Source organism: Acanthochromis polyacanthus, chromosome 3 (assembly GCF_021347895.1).
Source record: "Acanthochromis polyacanthus isolate Apoly-LR-REF ecotype Palm Island chromosome 3, KAUST_Apoly_ChrSc, whole genome shotgun sequence".
NCBI lineage: Eukaryota > Metazoa > Chordata > Actinopteri > Pomacentridae > Acanthochromis > Acanthochromis polyacanthus.
In genome coordinates this window covers 46,308,105-46,332,527 of record NC_067115.1, presented here as the reverse complement: position 1 = coordinate 46,332,527, position 24,423 = coordinate 46,308,105, and the positions used below count along the sequence as shown (strand labels likewise).

The 24,423-nt window shown below is 40.5% G+C and overlaps 2 protein-coding genes across 28 annotated transcripts in view; one reads left to right on the top strand and one right to left on the bottom strand.

Moving 5' to 3' along the window:
• Positions 1-24,423, top strand: part of LOC127533427 (gastrula zinc finger protein XlCGF26.1-like) — a 277,821-nt gene that overhangs the window by 116,183 nt on the left and 137,215 nt on the right. For 5 of the 27 annotated variants that reach the window (XM_051946462.1, XM_051946464.1, XM_051946466.1 and 2 more), the window contains one exon: positions 5,163-6,026. The exons of 9 other annotated variants lie outside the window; for them this stretch is intronic. In XM_051946462.1, the coding sequence (XP_051802422.1) occupies positions 5,163-6,026 (864 nt within the window). Of the gene's footprint in view, positions 1-129; positions 280-801; positions 904-5,162; positions 6,027-6,391; positions 21,342-24,423 lie in introns of those variants that run through there. 13 more of the 27 variants (XM_051946467.1, XM_051946469.1, XM_051946471.1 and 10 more) reach the window with 7 other exon arrangements.
• Positions 1-24,423, bottom strand: part of LOC127533435 (uncharacterized) — a 41,218-nt gene that overhangs the window by 13,532 nt on the left and 3,263 nt on the right. The gene's annotated exons all lie outside the window — the stretch shown is intronic.

Sequence of the window (24,423 nt, the reverse complement as noted above, 5' to 3'; positions counted from 1 at the left end):
TTGAGGTTGACAAACATAAATTGAGTGGAGTAACATTTGCTAATGTGGTGAAAATGTCCATGAGGAATGGTTGTTACTATTTGCTGAATGCAGTAATGTGAACATTGTCCTTTTGTGTTCTGTTTAAAGGTTTTTCACATTAATCTATCAACTAAACGTATGGACTTATGGAAGTTTCCACCTCTGTATCTCATGAATTTGCGACCACTGCAAAATGAAAGAGGGAAAAGAAAGAAAGCAACTGTCTGATTGATGAGTGGAGTCCTGCTCAAACCCTGGGTAGATGAAACATCCTTTTTCAAGTGGGGAAACTGCAGAAACTGTGAGAAAAATCATCAATGAGAATCACCTGTCATTGAAAGTGGGAGGAGACTTGACACTATGGGAGAGTGCAAAGAACAGAGCGTGAGAGCTGCCTTTAAACAGAACACTGAGCAGTAAAATACATTCACTAACTGACAGCATAAGCAGGGCAGCTCAAATTAAATTTCACTGTATATGAAAGTGTGCAATGACAAAGTTCTTCTCATTCTCAGTTTTCTACCAGCATTCCTGACTTGAATCACCTGCAGTAGCATCTTTATGTTCTCTTTATTCTCTTTTTCCATGTCTGTTTTCTGTCTGTGTTCATTATTTTTAACAGTTTAAGTTCATTTGTATCAGTTTTAGGTGAAACTGAAAAGAGCTAAAAGTGAAGTATTGAGTTGAAATGTGTCCTCTGTGTTGGCTGATGAACATATGGGACACTCTGACACTTGTGTATAGAGTGGTATCCTAATGAAGATGTGTTTGATGTGACAGGTGATTGGCAGGAGGAGGAGAGTCTGACGGAGGAGCAGAGGAATGTTGGCAGCCGTTTAGTCTGAGCTCAACAACGGAGGAAACATGGATTCTTCACAAAAAGTGAGAAACATACCACTGTAACATTATTGTCATTATTTTGTTCTTTAAAATGTGTAAAGTTGCTCCAGTTGGTTAGATGGGCCGACCAAAGCCAGGTGACGTTGGCTGGAGAGATGTAGCTCTGCAGAAGCAGCTGTACTGAGGATATAATGGTGGACTGCTAGGAAGCTGCTTGTTTTTTGTTTGAGGCTGAACTAGCTGCTGATCATACTTTATGAAAATGTCTTATATGGTGATGAAGATAAGTAAGGGAAGAAAAGTCTTGTTTTTCAAGCAAGTTGTTCAGGAAGGTAAAGAGCAGCATTTTCTTTGGTAGAGAATAATACTTTGAGCATTGTGAGTTTACCAGCCTTTTCCTTCTCAAGAAATTCAGACAGTTGAACCCAGAAGTTTACTTACACTGTATAAACGACACATAACCCTTTTTTTCATTTACACGATCTGACATTAAATCTGGCAATGCTTCTCCTGTTTGATGTCAGTTAAGATGACCAAAATTATCTTTAAATGCCAGAATAACGAAAGAGATTTTTTTTAGAGAATTTTTTTACTTTCTTCACAATCAGAAGTTTGCATACACTAAGATTGCTATTCCTTCAAGATGATGATGTCCTGACTTTGAAAGCTTTTGATAGATTAAGATGTATTTTCAGGCACACCTCAAACAGACTGCTTCCTTGTGTGACAACATTAGAAAATCTAAAGAAATCAGCCAAGACATCAGGAAGACATTTGTGGGCCTCCACAGGTGTGGTTCATCCTTGGGTGCAATTTCCAGATTGCTGTGGTTTGACGTTTATCTGTCCAAACAATTACATGTACAGATCAACACCATGGGAATGTCAAGCCACCCTACTGCTCAAGATGGAGATTGGTTAAGGTTAGGATTGTTTTGGAGGTAAATGTGCTCATCAACCCCAGAACAAAAGCAAACGACCTTGTGAAGATGTTGGCTGAGGATGGCCTGAGTACACCATCCCAACTGTGAAGCATGGGGGTGGCAGCACCATGTTGTGGGAGTGTTTTGCTGCAGGAGGGACTGGTGCACTTCACAAAATAGATGGCATCAAGAGGATAGAACATTATGTGGAAATATTGAAGCAACATCAGCCAGCAAATAAAAGCTTGGGCTCAAGTGGGTCTTCCAAATGGACAAGGACAGCGCTGGTGCAAATCTGACACTGTCCTGGAGAAACTGCACTACTGACTTAGAACTGCTTTCTGTTTCACTGTGCCCTCCATATCTGCCTCAGAAATTTCCCCAGATATTTGTGAAACTTGTCTATATCCGTCCAAAGGCCAGTGAAATAAATGCCTGTGGGTTTATCCATCAGGTCATCCAGAGACCACTGCTCACTAAAACACACACTGAGAGACTTCCATCAGTACATCACATGTCCCACTAGATGAGACAAAATCTTTGATCCGTTACAACAATGTGAAAGGTGCTTCTCCTCTGGGTTCCTCTGACCACAACTGCATCCTCCTTATCCCTCTCTACCACTGTACTGAAGCAAGGCAAAGTGCAGAACATCAGAGTGAAAGTTTGTCACACTCTGCAGGGATGTCTGGAGGTTACTGACTGGGACGTGTTTAAGGAGTCCTCAGCTGATATTGATGAACCGACTGATGTGAGCAGCTGGGTCACACACTGTGAAACCAGTGTTATTCCTGAAAACACTGTAAAACTATATCCAAACACTAAGCCATGGCTTTCTAAGAAGCTTAAAGTAGGAGATCAGGACCCACAAAAGACAATACAAAGACAGACTTGAGTCTCAGCTCAAAATGAACAACCTCAGTTCAGTCTGGGATGGCATGAATCTGATCACTGGGACTAATTAATGTGTCAATGAGAGAGTTCAGCTCAGTGGTTGTAATTCTGATTTAGAGCTGGCTCAAAGTCTAAACAGTTTTTATGTCAGGTTTGACTCCCATGATTTTCGGGCTAAACATGCTGAGACTAAAAACTGTCTCATGTCAGCCTCTCCACAGAATCCCTTTTTTGATGTGGGCAATGTAATCTGGTGTCTCAAACAGTGCAGACCAAAGAAAAGTCCTCTACCTGATTACATCAGTGGCCGTTTATTGAAAACTTTTACTACGTTTGACTAAATGACCAAGATTGCTGCCGATGTCCCTGTCTATCTTATGTTTTGTTTGATTTTTCTTTAAATGGCTTTTATTTTGCTTGTATTTGTTTTACTGTGTTTTTACATTTTTCAAACATTACCTTTAATTGTTGCTATTCCTTGAACTGTTTTACTATTTTGTTGCTTTTGTTGTTTGATGAACGCTTGTGTAACTGCTAGTGTTGTCAAAAATATCGATATATCGATAATTATGAACTAGAAACAATTCAATCTGCATTTTCCCATATACCGATACTCAGTTTGTACCTCTCCCGTTGGTCGCAAAACAGCGCCACCCGTACACAGCACACAGGCTGCTGCCTGCCTGCATGCCAGCTGCGGCCCCTCCCCTGTCCCCACGCACCATGTGAGTGCTGCTACTGCTGCATGCTAGGTGCTCGCGACTCACTTGCTCGCTACTTTTTTTTTAATTTTTGCGGTATGTAAACGCTGGCTCATCAAGATGGTAATGGCATGTGCAGGAGCCTCGCCACCCATTTTAATTGACATCGTCAGAACGTCACAGAACGTGACAACGTCAGAAGTGCTGTGTGCTGATGAGTGTGTGTGTGTTGTTGTCTTGTTAGTGAATAGCGATGGCTAAAGCTAGCAAACAATAGGCTGCATATCCATTCTAGAGAGTTTGTAATATGAATAGAAACCAAGATGATGTAGGAGTGACTGATAAAAAAGAAACGAACTTAGATGCTGTTGTGCTTCACTACTTTACTTTTATTTATTTCTAAGTTAAATTGATAAGTCATTATAAAGGCCTGATTCAAACTAACAATTTAAATGCTGTAACCTGCGAGCCACAACACTAAGTTCATTCCTTTTTTACCATAGTCTAAGTTAACTGCATCATCTTATTTTCTATTCATATCAACCAATCTATATCAATATGTCAATAATTGATAATAATATATCAATAGGCACACTACTGTGATAAGCACACTACCTCCTTGATATATTTTTCATTTCTTAATTATTATTGCATTGCATGCACAAATTGCACATACTGTTATTGTGAGAGAAAAGTTATCATTAGCATTACTCCAGTTCCAGAGTCCAGACAGTTCATAATTTTTTGTAGTGGACTACTTGCACTTGACTGTTTGAAAATAGAAGATTGTGCTGCTTTTATTTTTACTTGAACTTAAATGCCTGGCCTGCCTTAAGTGCCTTTAAGGCAGTGTGTAACTCAGGCTTTTTGTATTTGTTTTGAATTTGAGCATTGTTTTCAGGGATGTGTGTGAAAACTTCATTCATTAAACATACTTAACTTGCTGACTGTATTATAGTTGGAACTGGAAACTGTTGAACGTACAGACAGATTGCATCTTTTATATGATTTTTTGATATTTTATTTGTACTAATAAGGACTAAATAGACTGAATGAAATGTGAAAATGTGCACTACCGTTTGTTCTGTCATTTTCTTTAAATAAAAAGAAAACATTTTGGACAGAGATCTTATGGTTGCGTGGTATCGAAAATCGCATCGAATATCGATATTTTTTCAAAATATCGATATCGAATTTAGAAATCCAGTATCGTGACAACACTAGTAACTGCTGCATAACAAATTGCCCGGGTCGTTGGGGTCAAATCCAGAATTCAGTGCCAGAATTACAGATCTTTTCTGGACTGGTATCAACATCTGATCCCCTAGGAGAAACTAGAAAGTGTTGGTGGTCTGAATTGACCCTGCTGCCATTAAGACCTAAATCTGGACATTGATGTTGTATGCTTTTCATTTTGTCCATTTCTCCAGTAATGTAACTTAATGGAAAGTCTGAGGATCAAGAGATCCTGGTGGTACAATCCCATCAGTCCCAGCTCTGCTTTGCTTTTCACGGCGATCAACAGATTTTACTACCCAATATTCTAAAACTACCGTGCAGAAAGCTGAAAACTATCGGCCTGTGAAAATAGTTTTGTTGACATTGTGAGTGTGCTGTTGACACATTTCTAGGTTTCTAATGACAAAGCTGCTAGCATGTCTGCAGATTCTTGATATTGTTTCAGCCTCATGTCCAACTACATGGAATTGAGACTTTTAGGTTCAATTTTTTCATGATTGCTCTTCCATCACTGCCTCTGTTTTTATCTTTGTCTTTTGCTACAGAAATGTAAACGCAGCAATGGAGTGAGATGTCGGACCTCTGAGGAGGATAAGGATGGTTCGGCAACAACAGCAAAAAGAGATGAATCACTCAGTTGTGAGCAATGTGGCAAGACTTTTATCACAGCAACAAAGCTAAGAATTCACAAACGTATTCACATTGTGGACAAACCATTCAGCTGTGATCAGTGTGGAAAGGCTTTTACTCAGAAGAGTCACTTAAAAAGCCATCAACTCATTCACAGTGGAGTGAAACCATTCAGCTGTGATCAGTGTGGAAAGGCTTTTACTAAGAAGAGTAATCTAACAAGTCATCAACTCAGTCACAGTGGAGTTAAACCATTCAGCTGTAATCAGTGTGGAAAGGCTTTTACTCACAAGAGTCACTTAATAAGACATCAACTCATTCACAGTGGGGTTAAACCATTCAACTGTGATCAGTGTGTGAAAACCTTTACTCAACATGGACAGTTGTTGATCCATCAATGCCCCCATTCTGGTAGAAAGCGGTACCGCTGTGACTCCTGTGAAAAAACTTTCAACGACCAACGGAGCTTAAAATATCACCAACGCATCCACACTGGACATGATGTGTACGTATGTGATCACTGTGGTGAACCATTTGTACGGTACTCACAGTTAAAAGCTCATGAAGTGACCCACACTGGGGTTAAACCATACCTTTGTGACCAGTGTGGGAAACGCTACAGCTACATTACATGCCTTAAAGTTCATCAACGTGTCCACACTGGGGAGAGACCATACAGATGTGACGAGTGTAAGAAGACTTTCACAACTTTGGGTTGCGTGAAACGACACCGGCAGATCCACACCAGAAAGAAAGCATTCAATCAGTGTCACAGTGAGGTATGTAAAGACTGGTCTCAGTCACAGTCTACACACAATTATGTATTGGATAATTTTGGATATTGCTGCAAAATTGTTTCAAAACTGTTTTGAACAACTGTGGTCAGTTGAATTCTGTTAACACATTATCAGCTATCGTTCAGTCTAACCTGTATTCGTTTTGACACAGAAATCTGGCCCAGGTTAATCTGGGGATGTAGGTAAGATTAGGAATTGTGACGTAATCAGACAACTGAATGTTAAATTCCAACAGGTAAAAGTGTCTTCAGATGTCATTTGGGGTGCTCTTTATGTCAGGCAAGGCATCAGTTCTTCAATGCTGCAGGAAACACTGACGTTCTCTGTTTGTGTGTTTGTTTTCCAAGCAGAACGGAACAGATGGACAAAACTCTCAGACTTGTCAGCACTCTGTCATTGGTGAACAGTGCTGCTTTGACCAGTCTGGACCAACGTCCAACCAACAAGGAACCCTACAACGACACCAGCGTATGCACACTGGACACAGACTGAACCCCTGCCAAGAAGATTTCTCCATGCAGGCTTCAGTAAAAGAACTGAACCCTGCATGGAGTTTGTGAAATCCTCCACAAACTTAGTCCTTGAGATCCGGCTTCACAGAATTCAGGTCTAATTTCTTGTTTGGTGTCTTCATTGCGTCGTTGCAAAATCCATTAAGAGGAAAGCTGTCGTTAACAGACGTGACTGGTAAATTAAACCATTCAAAGTGATTACTCAGTTAAATGAATTATCAGTGGTAGAGGGATGGAGACAGTGAGCAGCAGGGCGAATTTCCTCAAATACCAGCTTAATGGTTCCTCAGATCCCTCTGGACTGCAGGAACCCGTTAGATGCAGAGCTTGTTCAGTGATTCTCTGAGGATTAATCCTAATTAATTTAGGAGATTACTGGCCTTAGGATTCCTCTATCATCTATCTAAAATATTACAACAAAATATTTACAACAATTTTCTTGCCAAATTTGGGGGATTTTTTTTTTTAGACAAGGAAACAATGTTTTTTGGTGCCTGGAGATGAGGACAACAGGAGGGTTAAAACATTAAAAGGCAACATTATTAAGGTTTCTTTTATGAAACGTTTTTCATCAACAAGTACACAAAATAGATTAAAATATAATCTAACATATTTACTGATTACAAACTTTGAATTTCTTCCTTATGTTGTTCTTCTGCATAACTCACTATTTCAAACTGGCTCATGTTACTTCCATGTGATCTGCCATTAAAACGGCCACATTCTACCATAAACACTGTAAATAATAACACACCTGCTCAAAGTTAAAGGCCAACATACGACCCAAACATGACATGGATTTGGTGCCACTTTGAACTAAGATGATCTCTTCTGTTAAACAAACCGTTGATTGTGAATCTTTTTTCCAGATATGAAGCTGCTCCTTCCAGGTCCACAGACAGTAAACAAAACAAAGCTCTCTGTAAAAACCCTCAGAATGTTGAATAGAATAAATGTGGACAGTATCATGACCGGAAGAGAAGATTTCTGGATCATTTTGTGTCTCATTTGTGTCATTATGTGTTTTGTTTTGGTCAGTTTGTCTTTCTGTCTGGTTTTAAACGTTTTGCATCTTTTCATGTTATTTTTTTTTCTTCCATTTTGGTTATTTTGTGCCTTAAATTTGACCATTTTGTGGTTCATTTTAGTCATTTTGTGTGTGTGTGTGTTTTTTAAACTTTTTATTTAGTTTTGTTTTTCGATTTAAGAAAAAATAAGACAAAACAAGGACAACAACACAAAAACAATGATACAGAGAGGGGCAGATACCAAACTTCCGGGTTAGCTCATGGAGTAACCAGATGCACGGTGAGATCGCTCTCCCAGACAAACAGCAATTTATCCCCAAACTAAATTAAGACTCAGTATTACTTGATGAAAAAGATAAATGGATAGGGGGAGAACGCTTAGAAGTTAAAAAAAAAACAAAAACAAAACGACGAAAGAGAGCCTGCAAAACAGAAAAACACGACGTTTGGATGTTTGGAGAAGTATCCATACAATGGATAGGGAATATACTCACTTCTCAGCTACTCACAAAGTACACTCTAGGCTGGACCTTTTCCTGATGAATATTACAGATGGATACAGGGCATATGAGTGTACAATCGGAACAGCAGATTTATCTGATCATAGCATTATTTACCTAAATATACATCTAAATAGCAAACCAAGAAATACGATATGGAGGCCGAATACTGGAATTTTTAAACAAAATCTCCATAGTCGAGGAAATTAAAAAAGAAATTACTGATAGTATAAATGATAATAAAGATGACCAGATCGACCCAACTATAATCTGGGATACGGTTAAAGCAGTTATGAGAGGGAAGCTGATATCAAGAACGGCCTATTTAAAGAAAACACGGAGATTAAAATATGATCAACTAGAAAAGGAATTGGAAAGACTTGAGAAACAACAACCTGAAAATGACAAAGACATAACAGGTAATCAGATTAAAGATATAAGGAAACAAATAGAAAATTTAATTAAAGATGAAACAGAAAATAAAATGAGATTCATGAAGCAAACCTTTTATGAATCAGGTCCAAGGGCGACACGAATTTTAGCGAGGCGCCTTCGAATGCAACAAATAAAAAATTCAGTCCATAAGATTAGAGATCCCTCAAATTCATTAAAATATGAACCAGAAGAAATACATAGAATTTTTAGGAATTATTATGAGACCCTATACTCACAACCTGAGAACACTGATGAAGAGAAAATAAAACGATACCTTAATTCATTGGATCTCCCTTCAATAGGCTTAGACCAAAATAAATATTTGACTGCCCCTATCACAAAAGATGAATTGGATAAAGCTATAGGTGGATTGGCGACAATTAAGAGCCCTGGGAGCGACAGATATCCAAATGAATGGTACAAGAAATTTAAAGAAGTCCTTGCTCCAGTATTGCTGGAATCATTTAATTGGACACTTGATGAGGCTATAGCCCCACCATCGTGGAAGGACGCTGTAATATCTACTATTCCAAAAGAAGGGAAAAATAAAGAATATTGTGAGTCATATCGCCCAATATCTATTCTAAATGTAGATTATAAATTATTTACATCCATTATCACTAAAAGATTGGAATGTTTTCTGCCCGATCTGATACACGAAGACCAGACAGGCCTGTGTAAAGGGACGTAAAACACAGGACATCAGACGCACCCTCCGTATCATAGATCATGTTAATAAACACCATATAAATGCTGCCCTGATAATCTTAGACACCGAAAAAGCGTTTGACAGGGTCAGCTGGGATTTTTTGTATAAAGTATTACAGAAGATGAGATTCAATGACAAATTTATTAAATGTATAAAGGCATTGTATACTGACCCATCAGCCAGAGTTAAGATTAATGGACATCTGACAGACACCTTCAAACTTTATAGAGGGACTCAATAAGGCTGTTGTATTAGCCCTGCCCTCTTTGCAATTTTCATAGAGCCACTTGCTCAAATCATTAGGCAAGATGATGAGTTGACAGGAATTAGGATTGCAGGAGACGAACACAAGATAGGCCTGTTCGCTGACGATATAATGATCTTCCTTCAAAATCCAAATACAACGTTTCCTAAATTAGTAAAGATTATGGAAGAATATGGATTGATGTCAGGCTACAAATTAAACATGTCTAAAACTCAGGGTTTAACCTTTAACTACAAGCCAAATAAAGAAAGCAGGAAGAGATATAATTTTAATTGGAAAGCTAAGTCAATAAAATACCTGGGAGTGATAACTCAAGAACTTGACAGCACTTAAGAGATAAACTATAAATCATCCAACATTTGTCCAGAGTAGTGACTATAATTTGAATTTTAATACACTTAACCAAGTGCTATAGAGCTCCGGGAGATGACGTCACACAATCCCGGCATGCAACAGTCGAAATCAAAACACCGCCATATTGGCAGGAAGGCGCGCTGTTTAAACTACTGCCAGCTAACTCCTAAACGTTCTTCAGCGTCGACATCAGAGATATGGTGGACAGTTGTTGTGCCCCGGGATGCCAGAACAGCCGAGGACGAGCAAAGGGGAGAGCATTTTATCGGATTCCCAAAGATCCTGAAAGACGACAGAGGTGGATCACTGCCATAAAACGCGCAAGAAGCGAGCAGAAGAAAACGGAGCGGTGGGAACCCACAGGCAACGGATTCCGCTTATGTAGCGACCACTTTGTATCAGGTACAGAATCCGTTTCCTAAGCTTTATATCTGATCGCGTAATTTCTCTTACCCCTCAAGGTTTTTATACGCTGTTGCGCTTCAGTGTCCCGCCCGCGGTACACTTTGAGATCTGCATAAGCAATTTGCTAAATGTCTGAAACGCGATTATACAAACACTATACGCCGATGGAAAGCTTAGATTCTCATGAATCCGCCGGTATAAACCACTTTCAGATGCGATTACCACAGCGGGTGAGAAAAACACATTTGTCCAACAAACAGCGAATATCCATCCATCCGTTCTCTTTACATGGCTTCAACGCACACAGTGCGACTCACATTTCCGGGTTCATTATTACACACAGATGAAAATATTCCACAAAAAACGGCCATAATCCGACCTTGGACATCCAGACGAAACAAGCCTGTAAAATATTTTTTCCAAAACATGTCTTGAAGTCGGTATAAAATCCACGAATAGGTCGTTTTGGAGGAAATGCACCTTGCGATGCGCGTCCAATATTCCCTGTATTTCTCGTCATATTTTTATTTACAAATAGAATATTAGCGATTTTTTTGTACTGAAAATGGCTGGAATTGACTGCAGCTTAAAGGGTTAAGAGATTCACCGGAGTAGGATGAAGGAAAATTTATCAGGTAATTGTAGATGTCAGGGTACCGCAGGTCCGGTAAAAGGTCCGCTCCGACCGCCTCAAGATTCTTAAATAAGATACCGGGGGCATGATATGGATCGGATATGTTTAGTTTGTCCAGTTTGTTTGTATATTTTATAATATCGTCTGATTTAAAATGAAAAGTAAACTCAGACGGCGTAAATTTTCTACCAGCGCCATTCATTTTGAAGCGGAGTTTCCTGCCAACATGGCGGCGTAAACAAACGGAGTCACGTGACGTCCGGAACTCTGTTGGTGGGAAAAAAAGCATGTTTCTACAGCATGATCAGGGGGGAAAAAGGGGGGAAAAGGGGAAGGATTCTTGGGGCCCATCATTAACAGGGGCCCAGAAAGGCCCCTGATAAAATTATAATACTGACAAAATGAATATGGCACTATCTTGTTAATTTATAATCACAAATAAATATTTTTTACAATGCGCTGGTAACACGAAGTTTATTTGTTTTGGAAACATTTCTCAAGGGCCCCCCCTCCCTTATTAAGTAAAATGGTTCAGTCCTACTGAATCAACTGAACTGCTGCGCGCCGCGGTGCTTCAGTCAGACTGAGTAGGGTGACGACAGTATGCCTCAGAAGTCAGGTAGACAGAAACGAAAAGAAAAAAAGATAAGGCAGGAGAGAGAGGCCAAGGGCCGGCGAGATGTTACCCAGTTTTTCAAAAAACAAGGTGGGTTTGGTTCATGTGGTGGAAAGTTCTGGAACATTAGCCTGTTGTTGTTTCTACTCTATCTTAACTTTGATTTTTAAGCTAGCTCACTTTTCTCCCCATATTAGCTCATATTTTTGAAGAAAACTCTGGAATTTTATATTTCACTGTTCACATTTAGCAAGCTGCCCATATTTAATCACCCCCCCCTCCCCCCGTGTCAAAATGATGCATGTTTGAACAGACATGTCAAGTGCAGCCAACCCGGTCTCACGGGGATTCGTGAAACTGTCACGTAAGTTTTAGTTTCGGTTTCGTGCGCACCTGCACGATTTCGTCATGTTTTTCGTGCCGCTCACCACGAAATGTTTTTCACTGTGGTAATCACATCTGAAAGTGGTTTATACCGGCGGATTCATGACGATCCAAGCTGTCCATCGGCGTATACTGCTTGTGTGATTGCGTTTGCGGCCGCCGGCCGCCGGACATTCTTGAAATTCCTATGCAAATTGGTAAGTGTACCACCGGCTTATGCTTAGCTTATGGTTAGGTTATGGTTAGGGTTATGGTTAGGGTTATGTTTAGGGACGATGTCATGCAAAATATAGCGTTGGATTCGCCACGGTTTTACATTAAAAATATAATATACACATTCTTTTGAAATACGTTCTGAGTGGCACGAAAAGTCCGCCGTTTAAAATACATTGGTGTGCATTTCGTGGTGAGCGGCACGAAAAACATGACGAAATCGTGTTGGTGCGCACGAAGCCGAAACAAAAATTTACGTGACAGTTTCACGAATCCTCGTGAGATCGGGCTGGTGCAGCAGCAGCAGCAGCAGCTGTCTGTGAGGCCTGTGAGCCCCCCACCCCTGAACAAGCCCCAGTACGCACAACTGAGGAAGGAGGTGAGCAACTGCAGCCGCCAGAAGAAAAGGCGAAGATTCCATGATGAGACTTCTGAAGAGGAGAGGTCTCAGGAGAGTGCAGAAACTGTGTTTTGGAACACTGTGTTTTTTACTGCTGTGGACAGTATCATAAGTGACTTGGGAACTAGGTTCCAGACCACAGCAAATATTGTAAATGAATTTTCTGCTGTTCTGAAAGTTGGGCAGATTAGTGAGGACAAAATCTCTTCTCTGTGCCAACCATTGATACAAAGTATTCTGGTGATCTTACACCTGATTTTGAAAATGAAGTAAGACACCTTAACAGTGTATACGCTTCCAGTTTCCTCCCTAACTTGTCCCCTCTTGAACTCCTGAATGCTGTTTGTAAGCTGCAACACTGCCAGTTAGTGTTGCAGGTGCTGAGAGAGCTTTCAGCAAGCTAAAAATGATAAAAAACTACTTTAGGTCCAAAATTTCACAGGAAAGGCTCTGCAGTCTTGCCATGCTGTCTATCGAAAGTCAGTTGGCTAGAAAGCTAGACTTCAAAGACCTGATCAATGATTTTGATACTGAGAAGGCGCGGCGTTGGGCTCTTGGTTAGAAAGGTTGAGCAAGGCCCAGTTGTAGCTTGGCTGAGCAAGGTTGTATCTGGCCTGTTATGTTTTTTCTTTATGAATGGACCTCCTTTGTTTACTTAGTTTAACATCTCCAGCTGATTTTATTATTGTGCTTGTTGTATGATTCTATAGATGGTGATGAGAACTCATAAAAGGCAGTTGGCTTTTTGTATTTTATTTATTTATTTTATTTTTTATTTTATCTGTTTCTTCACAGATGATAATTGCAATTTATTTAATGGAAGAGGTTATTTTATGTTCAAGTTTTGTATTATTCAGGTATTTAATTTAATTTGGGGAAATTTTATGCTGAAGAATGAGAATCAATCTTGCAGTAAATAAATGAAACGTATTCAGAGTATTCAGAGTATTCAATGCTTTCTCTACCAAGTAAGTCAAATTGTCCTTTTCACAAATATGGGAAATAATAGTCAAAAATATCATTAAAATGCACAGTTTTATGTAAAAAGCACAAAATATTTTCACCGGCCTTATGTCTGGTGCTACAGGGGCCCAGTAAAATTTCTTTTCATGGGGTCCAAACTCCCTGGTGGCTCCCCTGCCTTCAGCGTAATTTCAAGATAATTGTTCAAAGATGTTAATCCCATATGGAAATGCGGCACAAAAAAGGAATAATTAGTAGACTAAATAAATAAAACTTAGAAGCTGCTTATCATGGTGATCAGAGAAACCTGACATCACAACAGGTCAACACAACAAACAGTTGCAGGAAAAGGGTCCCTAAAACTTGTTTTGCTGATTGACACCATCTCTTTGGGAGTGTAATCAAAAGACGACCTCGTAAGCTTTCAAATGAGCCATACCATGTCTAAATCTATGCATTACAAGGTAAGTTATGAGCAGAAAACTGTGTCTGTGTAATGGTCTCGCATATACCAGACGTTGGTTGTTTACAACTTCACTCCCGCTCCAAGATGGCGGCGCACTGACGCATCGCCAGCCTATGCTGGACAGTGGCGCGAGGCATCTAGTATATCTATGGTCAGGACTCCATCTATGAGGAAGCAGCAGGCAGACTTTCACCATAAGAGCACATTTTACAGGCTGAATCCCACTCATTTCATGTGACCGATTATTTCTGCATTCAACCATTTTCATGTCACTCAACATCCAACACAACTTCTACAAACCCTGTGCTTCATGAAACCAGAAGCTCTCATCAGGCTGTAAATCCCTGACAGTTAACATTTCCTAGAATGGAATCACTGGGACAGAACCAACATCAGCAGAGATCACACTGACAGTGGCGTATCCAGGACTTTTTTACCGGGGGGCCTTGATGGGACACAAAGGTAGTGTGGGGTGGCTATGGCATAGCGGAGTTTAATGCCATGTACGCAGCCGACCACAGTTCAAATCCCAGTACTTTGTTGCATGTGACATCCCCTCTTTCTCCCATGATTTCCTGTCTCATAAGTGTTGAATAAAGGTGTCTATTCTGGTTTATTTTTAAATTCCATTTCCCATTATTACAGTCCTCAATTATGTCTGGTTATTTTAACTACTCTAAATCAGTAAAATATGTTCAGGATAGGGTACAAATTTTCTAAGAGCCATTTCCTTGGATTAAAGTCCTCATCTCTTCACAAATTAGATTAGATTAGCAAAATTCAACTGCTCTCAACTCATCCTGTAGAATAACATTATCAGTCATCAGCTCATCAACTGTGTCACCTGTACTGTTGCTTTACTAACTGAAGCGCCATCTTGTACCAATTACTGCAGTAAGTTGCTAGGAACGCTAGATTCATAACATCGAATTTTAAACAAAAAATTGTCTCAGATTAGTTATTTCACCGGTAAGCAGCTGTGTAACACACAGGATGATGTAGAGAGCTGTTAGATCATGGGTAGTAGAAGCCAGACACGGAGCTGAGGGGTTCTATCCGTCTTGTCAGCGTTTATTTCACTCTAGCTATGACAACCTGCTAACAATATATTATTCCTTACATATATCTTACATGTGAAAAGTAATCCCACGAGCTCTTGTTTCCTTACAGCGCTCATTAGAGCATCCATAGGCTGAACAGAAGTCCGGCATCTAAGTGTTGACTGGCAAAACCAGCATTGTAAAAAAATATCCGAGCACCTTGTATAGTAGCTACACGTGTGACGTTTCTATCATTGATTGACAGAATTTCTCGTTTCTCATGTTGACGAACTTGACCAACCATGGGCGTAACCACCATCTCAGAAGTGAGGGGGACAAATTTTTCAGAGTGATTTATCATTCTCTTACATTTAATTGCACCGTCCTTAGTGGCTAAAGAACCACATAATCCCTAACAGCCACAGTACAATACCAGGGGACCAACTAGGCTAGTTATTTAAACTATAAAGCATAAAACTTTAAACTATTAAATCTAAAGTTTTAGTGGCCAAACTCTAGTTGACAACAATGTCCCTTGAACATCTACTGGACGAGTAGCCAAAGGTGCCAAACACTGAACATGAAATGATCCATACTGCCTGGTTTCTCCCTGCAATAGATATCTTATTTGCAGGAAGTTATAATTTCTCCTTACCTGTAAAGACCCTACATCCTTGTCCCTGCTGCTGGCCTCTGATCCATCTCCTCCCTGACTCTGCTCTTTCTGTTATGGCAATAAACATAAAAAATGTGGTAAGAAAAATTCTGAAATAGCATTAGGAAGAGTAAAAATTGCAGTAGAATTTAACCTCAAAATCACTTTAACTCATAGATACATATTTTTTTCTCAGCCACATATATTTTTTTTCACCTCTGCAGACCCTGCATGGTCAACATTACTGCTGGCCGCCGCCTCTGGTCCATCTCCTGCCTGACTCTGCTCTTTGTTATGGAAATAATCATTAAAAAATCTGAAAATCAAAATTCTGAGATAGAATTTGAAAGAGAAGCAGTAAAAATAGTTGTAAATTTAACCACTTTTATACCATAGATAGCCTATTCTTTTTTTCTCCTCCCTGACTCTCCTCTTTTGGGACCAAAAGACTTAAATACATGGAGAGCAATTGTGAGCACATCTTCTGCCCAGAAATGAAAGAGGACTGGGTTTATTCCAAGAATAAACTAATTAGCAGTAATGTAACAGAGGCAACAACATTTGAATTATTGTTAACTAGCTTAACATATTGATATATTGCCACGTTTTACCTTGTCATCATTTAGCTAACAAGTCTAACATTGTTTGCATCCAACAAAGTCACACAACTTACACGGTTTGTTTGGAAAGAACTGTGTAAAGTTTTTTGCTTCTTGCTGGCTCTGGTTGGTTTGCTAAACATTACTCCAGACGCACGTTCAGCACTGCTCAGCACAGCAGCACGTCTCCTGTGGAACACCTGCGTTAGCATGCGCTCATGGTGCATTCAAAGACGGCTCGGGAAAACACGTTACTGGATGCTTAATAACGGGTTTAGCTGTTGTAACGGTTGAAAAAAGTGCGGGGAACAGAGGGGACAGATGTAGAAAGTGCGGGGGACATGTCCCACACGTACCCCGCGTCCGTTACGCCCATGTGACCAACTACCTATCAGATCTGGGGTGGCCGCAGGGGTGGCCAATGAGATTTCAGGGGTGACCCCGGCCACCCCAGGCCACCCCCTAAAATCGCCATTGATTTTCACCAACAAGCTCCGACAGACTATCCTGCAGCCCCCCCAGTCAAAAAACATGATTGACGTCTATAGACGTTATTGGCAGCGAACGTTCGGATTTCAATTGACGTCTATAGACATCAATGGCAGCGAATGAGTTAATGACGGAGCCGAACAATTCAGCTGCCGCTTACAGGAGTTGTGGGATGTTTGACTAAATTCAAGTGTCACAAGTCTACAGCTCTCAAGTCAGTAGTTTTGCTGAAAGGTGTTTATGTTCTTACTCTTGATAACAGATCAGCATACTCATCTCCCACATCGCTTCTGGTCAGGTTTTCTATGTCCAGCGACCCAGTACACAACACGTGATAGCACCACTCCATCAGAAAATTTGGAGCTGGTCCTCCTTAGGCCAAGCTGGCGGCAACTACACACGTGGACAAAATTGTTGGTACCCCTCAGTTAAAGAAGGAAAAACCCACAATTCTCACTGAAATCACTTGAAACTCACAAAAGTAACAATAAATAAAAATTTATTGAAAATTAAATAATCAAAAACAGCCATTACTTTTGAATTGTTGATTAACATAATTATTTAAAAAAACAAACTAATGAAACAGGCCTGGACAAAAATGATGGTACCCATAACTTAATATTTTGTTGCACAACCTTTTGAGGCAATCACTGCAATTAAACGATTTCTGTATTTGTCAATGAGCGTTCTGCAGCTGTCAACAGGTATTTTGGCCCACTCCTCATGAGCAAACAGCTCCAGTTGTCTCAGGTTTGATGGGTGTCTTCTCCAAATGGCATGTTTCAGCTCCTTCCACATATGTTCAATGGGATTCAGATCTGGGCTCATAGAAGGCCACTTTAGAATAGTCCAACGCTTTTCTCTCAGCCATTCTTGGGTGTTTTTGGCTGTGTGTTTTGGATCGTTGTCCTGTTGGAAGACCCATGACCTGCGACTGAGACCAAGCTTTCTGACACGAGGCAGCACATTTCTCTCCAGAATGCCTTGATAGTCTTCAGATTTCATCGTACCTTGCACACTTTCAAGACACCCTGTGCCAGATGCAGCAAAGCAGCCCCAAAACATTACTGAGCCTCCTCCATGTTTCACCGTAGGGACAGTGTTCTTTTCTTCGTATGCTTGGTTTTTGAGTCTATGAACATAGAGTTGATGTGCCTTACCAAAAAGCTCCAGTTTGGTCTCATCTGTCCAAAGGACATTCTCCCAGAAGCTTTGTGGTTTGTCAACATGCATTTTTGCAAATTCCAGTCTGGCTTTTTTATGAGTTTTTTTCAGCAGTGGTGTCCTCCTTGGTCGTCTCCCATGAAGTCCACTTTGGCTCAAACAACGACGAATGGTGCGATCTGACACTGATGTACCTTGGCCTTGGAGTTCACCTTTAATTTCTTTGGAGGTTGCTCTGGGCTCTTTGGATACAATTCCAACGATCCGTCTCTTCAATTTGTCATCAATTTTCCTCTTGCGGCCACGTCCAGGGAGGTTGGCTACTGTCCCGTGGGTCTTGAACTTCTGAATAATATGAGCCACTGTTGTCACAGGAACTTCAAGCTGTTTAGAGATGGTCTTATAGCCTTTACCTTTAAGATGTTTGTCTATAATTTTTTTTCGGATGTCCTGGGACAATTCTCTCCTTCGCTTTCTGTTGTCCATGTTCAGTGTGGTACACACCTTTTCACCAAACAGCAGGGTGACTACTTGTCTCCCTTTAAATAGGCAGACTGACTGATTATGAGTTTGGAAACACCTGTGATGTCAATTAAATGACACACCTGAGTTAATCATGTCACTCTGGTCAAATAGTTTTCAATCTTTTATAGAGGTACCATCATTTTTGTCCAGGCCTGTTTCATTAGTTTGTTTTTTTAAATAATTATGTTAATCAACAATTCAAAAGTGATGGCTGTTTCTGATTATTTAATTTTCAATAAATTTTTATTTATTGTTACTTTTGTGAGTTTCAAGTGATTTCAGTGAGAATTGTGGGTTTTTCCTTCTTTAACTGAGGGGTACCAACAATTTTGTCCACGTGTGTATCTGCCCTATACTCCTGAAAAAAAGTACAAAAGCACAATTTTATCCTATTTTTACATATTGTATTTTTATGTAACTAGCTAATCATAACAAAAAAATAATAATTTTTTGTTGCTGCAGTGACATGCAGGGCCCAGCTCTATGGATCTTTACGCTTTTAAGTCAGTGTTTTGGTTTACTGTTTTGGTTTACTGTCAGTGCTCAGCTGTTTTTAGAGAAAAGCCCAAAAATCCCAATGTACACTATCACTGCCACAAAAAACAAAAATATTGAGCTGTTAATGATGTTTGACGACCATTTAGCAGTTGGATATTTCCCTCAGGAGCAAAAACAAAGAGAAAAGAGAGTGAAAATTTGGACGTACAGTGACCAGTGTCATGACTCAAAATGAATGACAATGTTAATCATTTACTGCTGATGTGGAAACTGTTTAATATGACACATATGATGGTTTTGTGTTTGTGGTACATAGTACATACCTGAAATAGCCTTTGTCTAAATCAGACAGTGAATACTTGGGTCTTCTCCCATGTGTGCCCAGCTCAAAAAATCTGGTCTCTACGCCCTCGATCATCCCTAAAATATATGCATGACATTAAATTTTCTGATAAAACATCTCACATAACAATATTTTAAAGCTATTTAACTATTTAACTCTAAAATATTTCAATATATTCTGGTGACATGACTTATGTCATTTGTCCTACACCTACCTGTCAGAAATTCTTTTCTGAGAGCTCCTGTGTCCACACCAGCTTCACCCAAAAAGGAAACTTTAAGCTGATGGTGAGGATTTTTTTTGTCGTTGCCACTGCAGTAGCCCTCTCTCTACCAGGTTCTGCCTTGACACTGTGAGGTCAAAGGTTTTGCCATCATCAGTGACAACTGCATCCTGGATTGCCTGGATAATGTCATCCAGACTAGACAAGTAGAAGGAAAGCACAATAGATATTAGTTATGAGTCACATCTTTGATTCAAAATGCATGTCTAAGAAAAATGTATGAAAGTAAAACTCACATGACATATTTTTTTCTGTTCTGAAAATCATTTGATATTTTGATATAACTGATGTGACTGGTGCCAATAATTAATCTGGTATTACTATTATAATGGAAATGGTTACAAATGGAAGAATGGTTAAGAATAAATCAGTGCATGTGAAACTCACTTTTCAAAAATATTTCAGGACCATTCAAAAATGGCTACAGTATCTTACATGTAGTATTGACAATACAAGTTCAATAATTTGTATAACAACTAAGAGACAACTAAGAGACATTAATGTAGTTTGATAGAAGCTATGATTTTGTTTCTGATGATACTATGAAGCACTAGTGATTATTGATTTGAAATGGAAATTATAAAATTATGAAAATCTATTTGTAAACCCAATTTATACTTTTTGATTTCTCCTCCAGTAGATATGTCCATGTCTCCCCCCTTGGAGGCTTCTTCTTCCAGACTGTCAAATAAAGCATGATAGGAAAATACTTTAAAATTACCATTATATTTAGTTATATGAGTTAGTTACATTACACTTTTTGAAGGTAGTCACCTTTAACAACTAACATTTCAAAAAGAACAAAACATACATAATACTACCATTGGAATGACTACTAATACTAGTATCCCAATTTAAAGCACTAAAAAGCAAAAAACGATTTTGACATCACCCATGCCATTTTGAGTAAGAATATCTCAGTAACTACAAATATAACCCTGCTGCTTTTTTGTACAGTGATAGAAGACAGATGGAACTGTCTTGTAGAAAAATTTGGGGTCTCTGGTACCTGTCCCACACTGAGATTTTTGCCACCAAAACTAGCCAATTAAAAATCTCGTCCAACTTTGGGAGCTCATATTTTCCAAACTGAGGTACCTAGAAAGCTCCAGTTTGCTAAGTTATCACACAAGTTTGTGTAGAATGGAACCCAGGGGTGTTAGAACACTTCTGTGCAGTATTTCTAGTACTTTGAAGGTCCCAAACACCACTCGTGAGTCGGTATCTCTTAATTTTTTAGCATTTTTAGCAAGCCCCCACGGCCTGCAGAGTGCAGGGAAACACCTGGGGATGTTTGTGGGGCACTAGCTACATGTAGAGGCCTTGTTTACCAACTCACAGCTCTCTGGTATGTCTAGAGGCTGAGACATAACCACTTAAAGATGCAAAAAAAAAAAAACGCTGGCGAGGCTTTTTATAGGCCAAATTCTGAAAATTTCAGACCCCCACAACTCAGAAACTATTTGAGCTACAGGCCTACAATTTTGCATAAAAAGTACTTTTGTGACTATCTAATGGCATGCAAATTTAGGACTAATTTGAAAATGGTGCGGCAACCACCATCTGGTGAAACCACACGTAATGACCCACCTTCCATAATTATATGAGCAGATTGACACAAACATTTAAATGGGAGTTGCAGCAGATTTCATGCTTGTCTATTCAAACCCCAGTGCATGTACCCCTGCAGACACCCCCATTCCTAGTTGATTGTTACTGAATGGTGCAAATAAAACATGGGTGACCATATGAGTGCTGCTTTGAATGATTAAATCCTTCAGTGTCCTTTTTTTATGAATAAAGTTTCACAACATGCATATGAACTGTTTTGTGTTTGTCCCAGCTGCTTTGTACAGAAGCCATCCTCCAGTGCTTGTTTTCATCTTTGGATATGCTTCTTTGAACAGGTCAGAGACCTAAAAAATAATTTAATATTATCAATTTTCAACTGTTTCTTAATTTGGTCTGATAGACAAACATATTTGCTTGATGTGTCAGAGAAAGAAAGATAGCTTACGTCTGAATGAGTCACGTCTGCATGCATGCAAAGAGTCCTTTTACCCAGACCTGCCTGCATGTGCTGTAGGTCCTGGCCTGGTGAGGGGGTTGTGTCACAGTTTTTGTAAAAAAGAAAAACTGTAAAGTTAAATGGGTTCCATTGTTTGGCTACTTTCGCTGGCTTATCAAAACTCATTGGTCTTCGCTTTGACCCTCGCTTGAAAAATCCAGGGAAAGACCTGCAAAAAAAGTTTTCAATAAATTAACAATACTGTACAATTTGTTGAAATAATGGCAATCATTTTAAATATTACAATAATACTGTGTTATGTTCTAAGACTAACTGGCTACAGACATATTAAAATCCTGGTTATTAAACATGGTTTAAAATGTTAGACCTGGCCATTTCTTGATCCAAGCTTGGGCACTGCCTCGAGCTCTGTCCCTGACCCTCCTGACTCCTGTCTGTGCTGGCCTTGCCCAATGACTGATACAAAATTGAAATAATGTTCTGTACAGCTGCTGTAGCCTCAGTACCAGAAGTAGAATCTTGCTGAAGAGTGAAGATGAACCAATTTAAACACTGAACATGTTCTGCAGGTAGTTTATATTAACTTCACAGCTTTGACATTGCAAACATTCATCAATTCCCAAAGCACTATGTATAATCAGATCAATAGCAAGCTCAACAGTTTGACATTTGATAGATAGATAGATAAATACTTTATTAATCCCGAAGGAAATTATCAATAGTCCGTTGCTCACATTCATAAACACAGAAATAGAAATAAAGTTAAAAAGCACAATTAAAAAGACAAATAGCAACAGCCATAATAAATAAATCCAACATTAAAAAGTCAAGTGCAACTCCATAAGGTGCTTTAAAGTTAAGGCACTGAAAAACAAAGTTCAGGACCAGCATCAGTCTCTCCTGCTCCTCCCTGAAGTGGCTGCATTGTACAGCCTGATGGCACGAGGGACGAAAGAGTTTTTAAGTCTTTCAGTGGAGCAGCTCAGTGAAAGATATCTGGAGCTAACAGAGCTCCTTTGCCCAGAGACCACAGGATTTAGGGGGTGGCTGTGATTGGAAAGGATCGCCCTGATCTTAGAGACCGTCCTCTGCTCCACAACCGTTTCCACTGAGTCCAGGCCGAGTCCAACCACAGAGCCAGCTTTCCTTATGAGCCTGTTCAGCCTGAGTGTCCCTTTTCTTAGCATTGCCCCCCCAGCACACAACAGCATAAAAAAGAACACAAGATACAACTGACTGATAGAACATGTACAATAACTTAGAACAGACTCTGAAGGACGCCAGCCTTCTTAAGAAATACATCCTGCTCTGCGCCTTCTTGTACACAGCATCCATGTTTGCTGCCCAGCTCAGACTGTTGTCCAGCTGCAGCCCCAGATAGTTGTAGGTGGAGACCACACCACCTCAGATCCACTGATGTTAATGGGCTGTAGAGCAGGGGGCGCCCGGCGGAAATCCAGCACCAGCTCCTTTGTTTTAGAGGTGTTCAGCTGGAGCTTGTTGCGCTGGCACCACTCCACAAAGTCCTTCACCAGGCCCCTGTACTCCCCCTCCTCACCCTCCCTAATACACGCCAGAATTGCAGTGTCATCAGAAAACTTCTGCATGTGGCATGTATCTGAGTTGTACTGAAAGTCAGAGGTGTAAAGAGTGAAGAGGAGGGGCGACAACACTGTGCCTTGAGGTGCTCCAATACTGCAGGTCAGTGTTGAGGACCGACAACCCCCCACTCGGACAAACTGTGGTCTGTTAGTCAGATAATCCGAAATCCAGGTCACGAGGTGGGGGTCCACAGCCATGATGTTCAGTTTCTCCTGGAGAAGGCTGGGATGGATGGTATTAAAAGCACTAGAGAAGTCGAAGAATAGCATCCTCACCATGCAGCCCCCAACATCCAGGTATGTGAGGGCACGGTGTAGGAGGTAGAGGACGGCATCCTCCACTCCCACCTTCTTCTGATAAGCGAACTGGAGGGGGTTCCGTCCTCCCAGCACTTGAGGGTGTACAATCCGCAGGACCAGTCGCTCCAGTGTCTTCATAACGTGCGACGTGAGTGCGATCGGCCTGTAGTCGCTCAGCTCCCGCGGGCGATTCTTCTTGGGAACTGGAACGATGCAGGAGGTTTTCCACACAGAAGGAACTCTCCCCTGCTGCAGGCTCAGGTTGTAGACCTGCTGTCGAGGTTCCCCCAACTCAGCAGCACAGGTCCTCAGGAGCCTCGGGCAGACCTGGTCCGGACCCGGGGCCTTCCTTGGATGGAGACGTCGCAACTCAGTTGTCACCTGGTCCGCAGTGATGAAGGTTGAAGTTGAGGTGGGAGTGGTGTTCGAGAGCGAGAGTGAGAGAGAGGCACATAGAGGAGAAGCAGGATGGTGATGATCAGGGTGGCATGAGGAGGGCTGTAGGGGTGAGCAGGTGGTTGGTGGGGAACTGAAACGGTTCAAAAAGGTGTTCAGCTCCTCAGCTCTCTGTATATCCATACAGCCAGCCTTGTTCTTACTACTGCAGCCTGTAATGGTTTTAATACCATTCCAGACCTCCCGCATGTTGCTATCTCTCAGCTTCCCTTCAAGCTTCTTGCTGTAAGCCTCCTTAGCCTCCTTCAGGCAGGCTTTCACTTCTCTCTGCACCTCCTTCATCCTCTCATTGTTTTTGCTCCCAAACACCCTCTTCTTTATGTTTAGAATTGTCTTCACTTCAGATGTAATCCACGGCTTGTTGTTGGCAAAGCACTTCACAGTCTTCACAGGCACCACCTGCTCCTCACAAAATTTAAAATAGTCAGTCAGGCACCCCACTGCCCCCTCCAGGTCCTCACCATGTGACTCCACCAGAACACTCCAGTCTGTGGTGGCAAAGCAGTCTCTCAG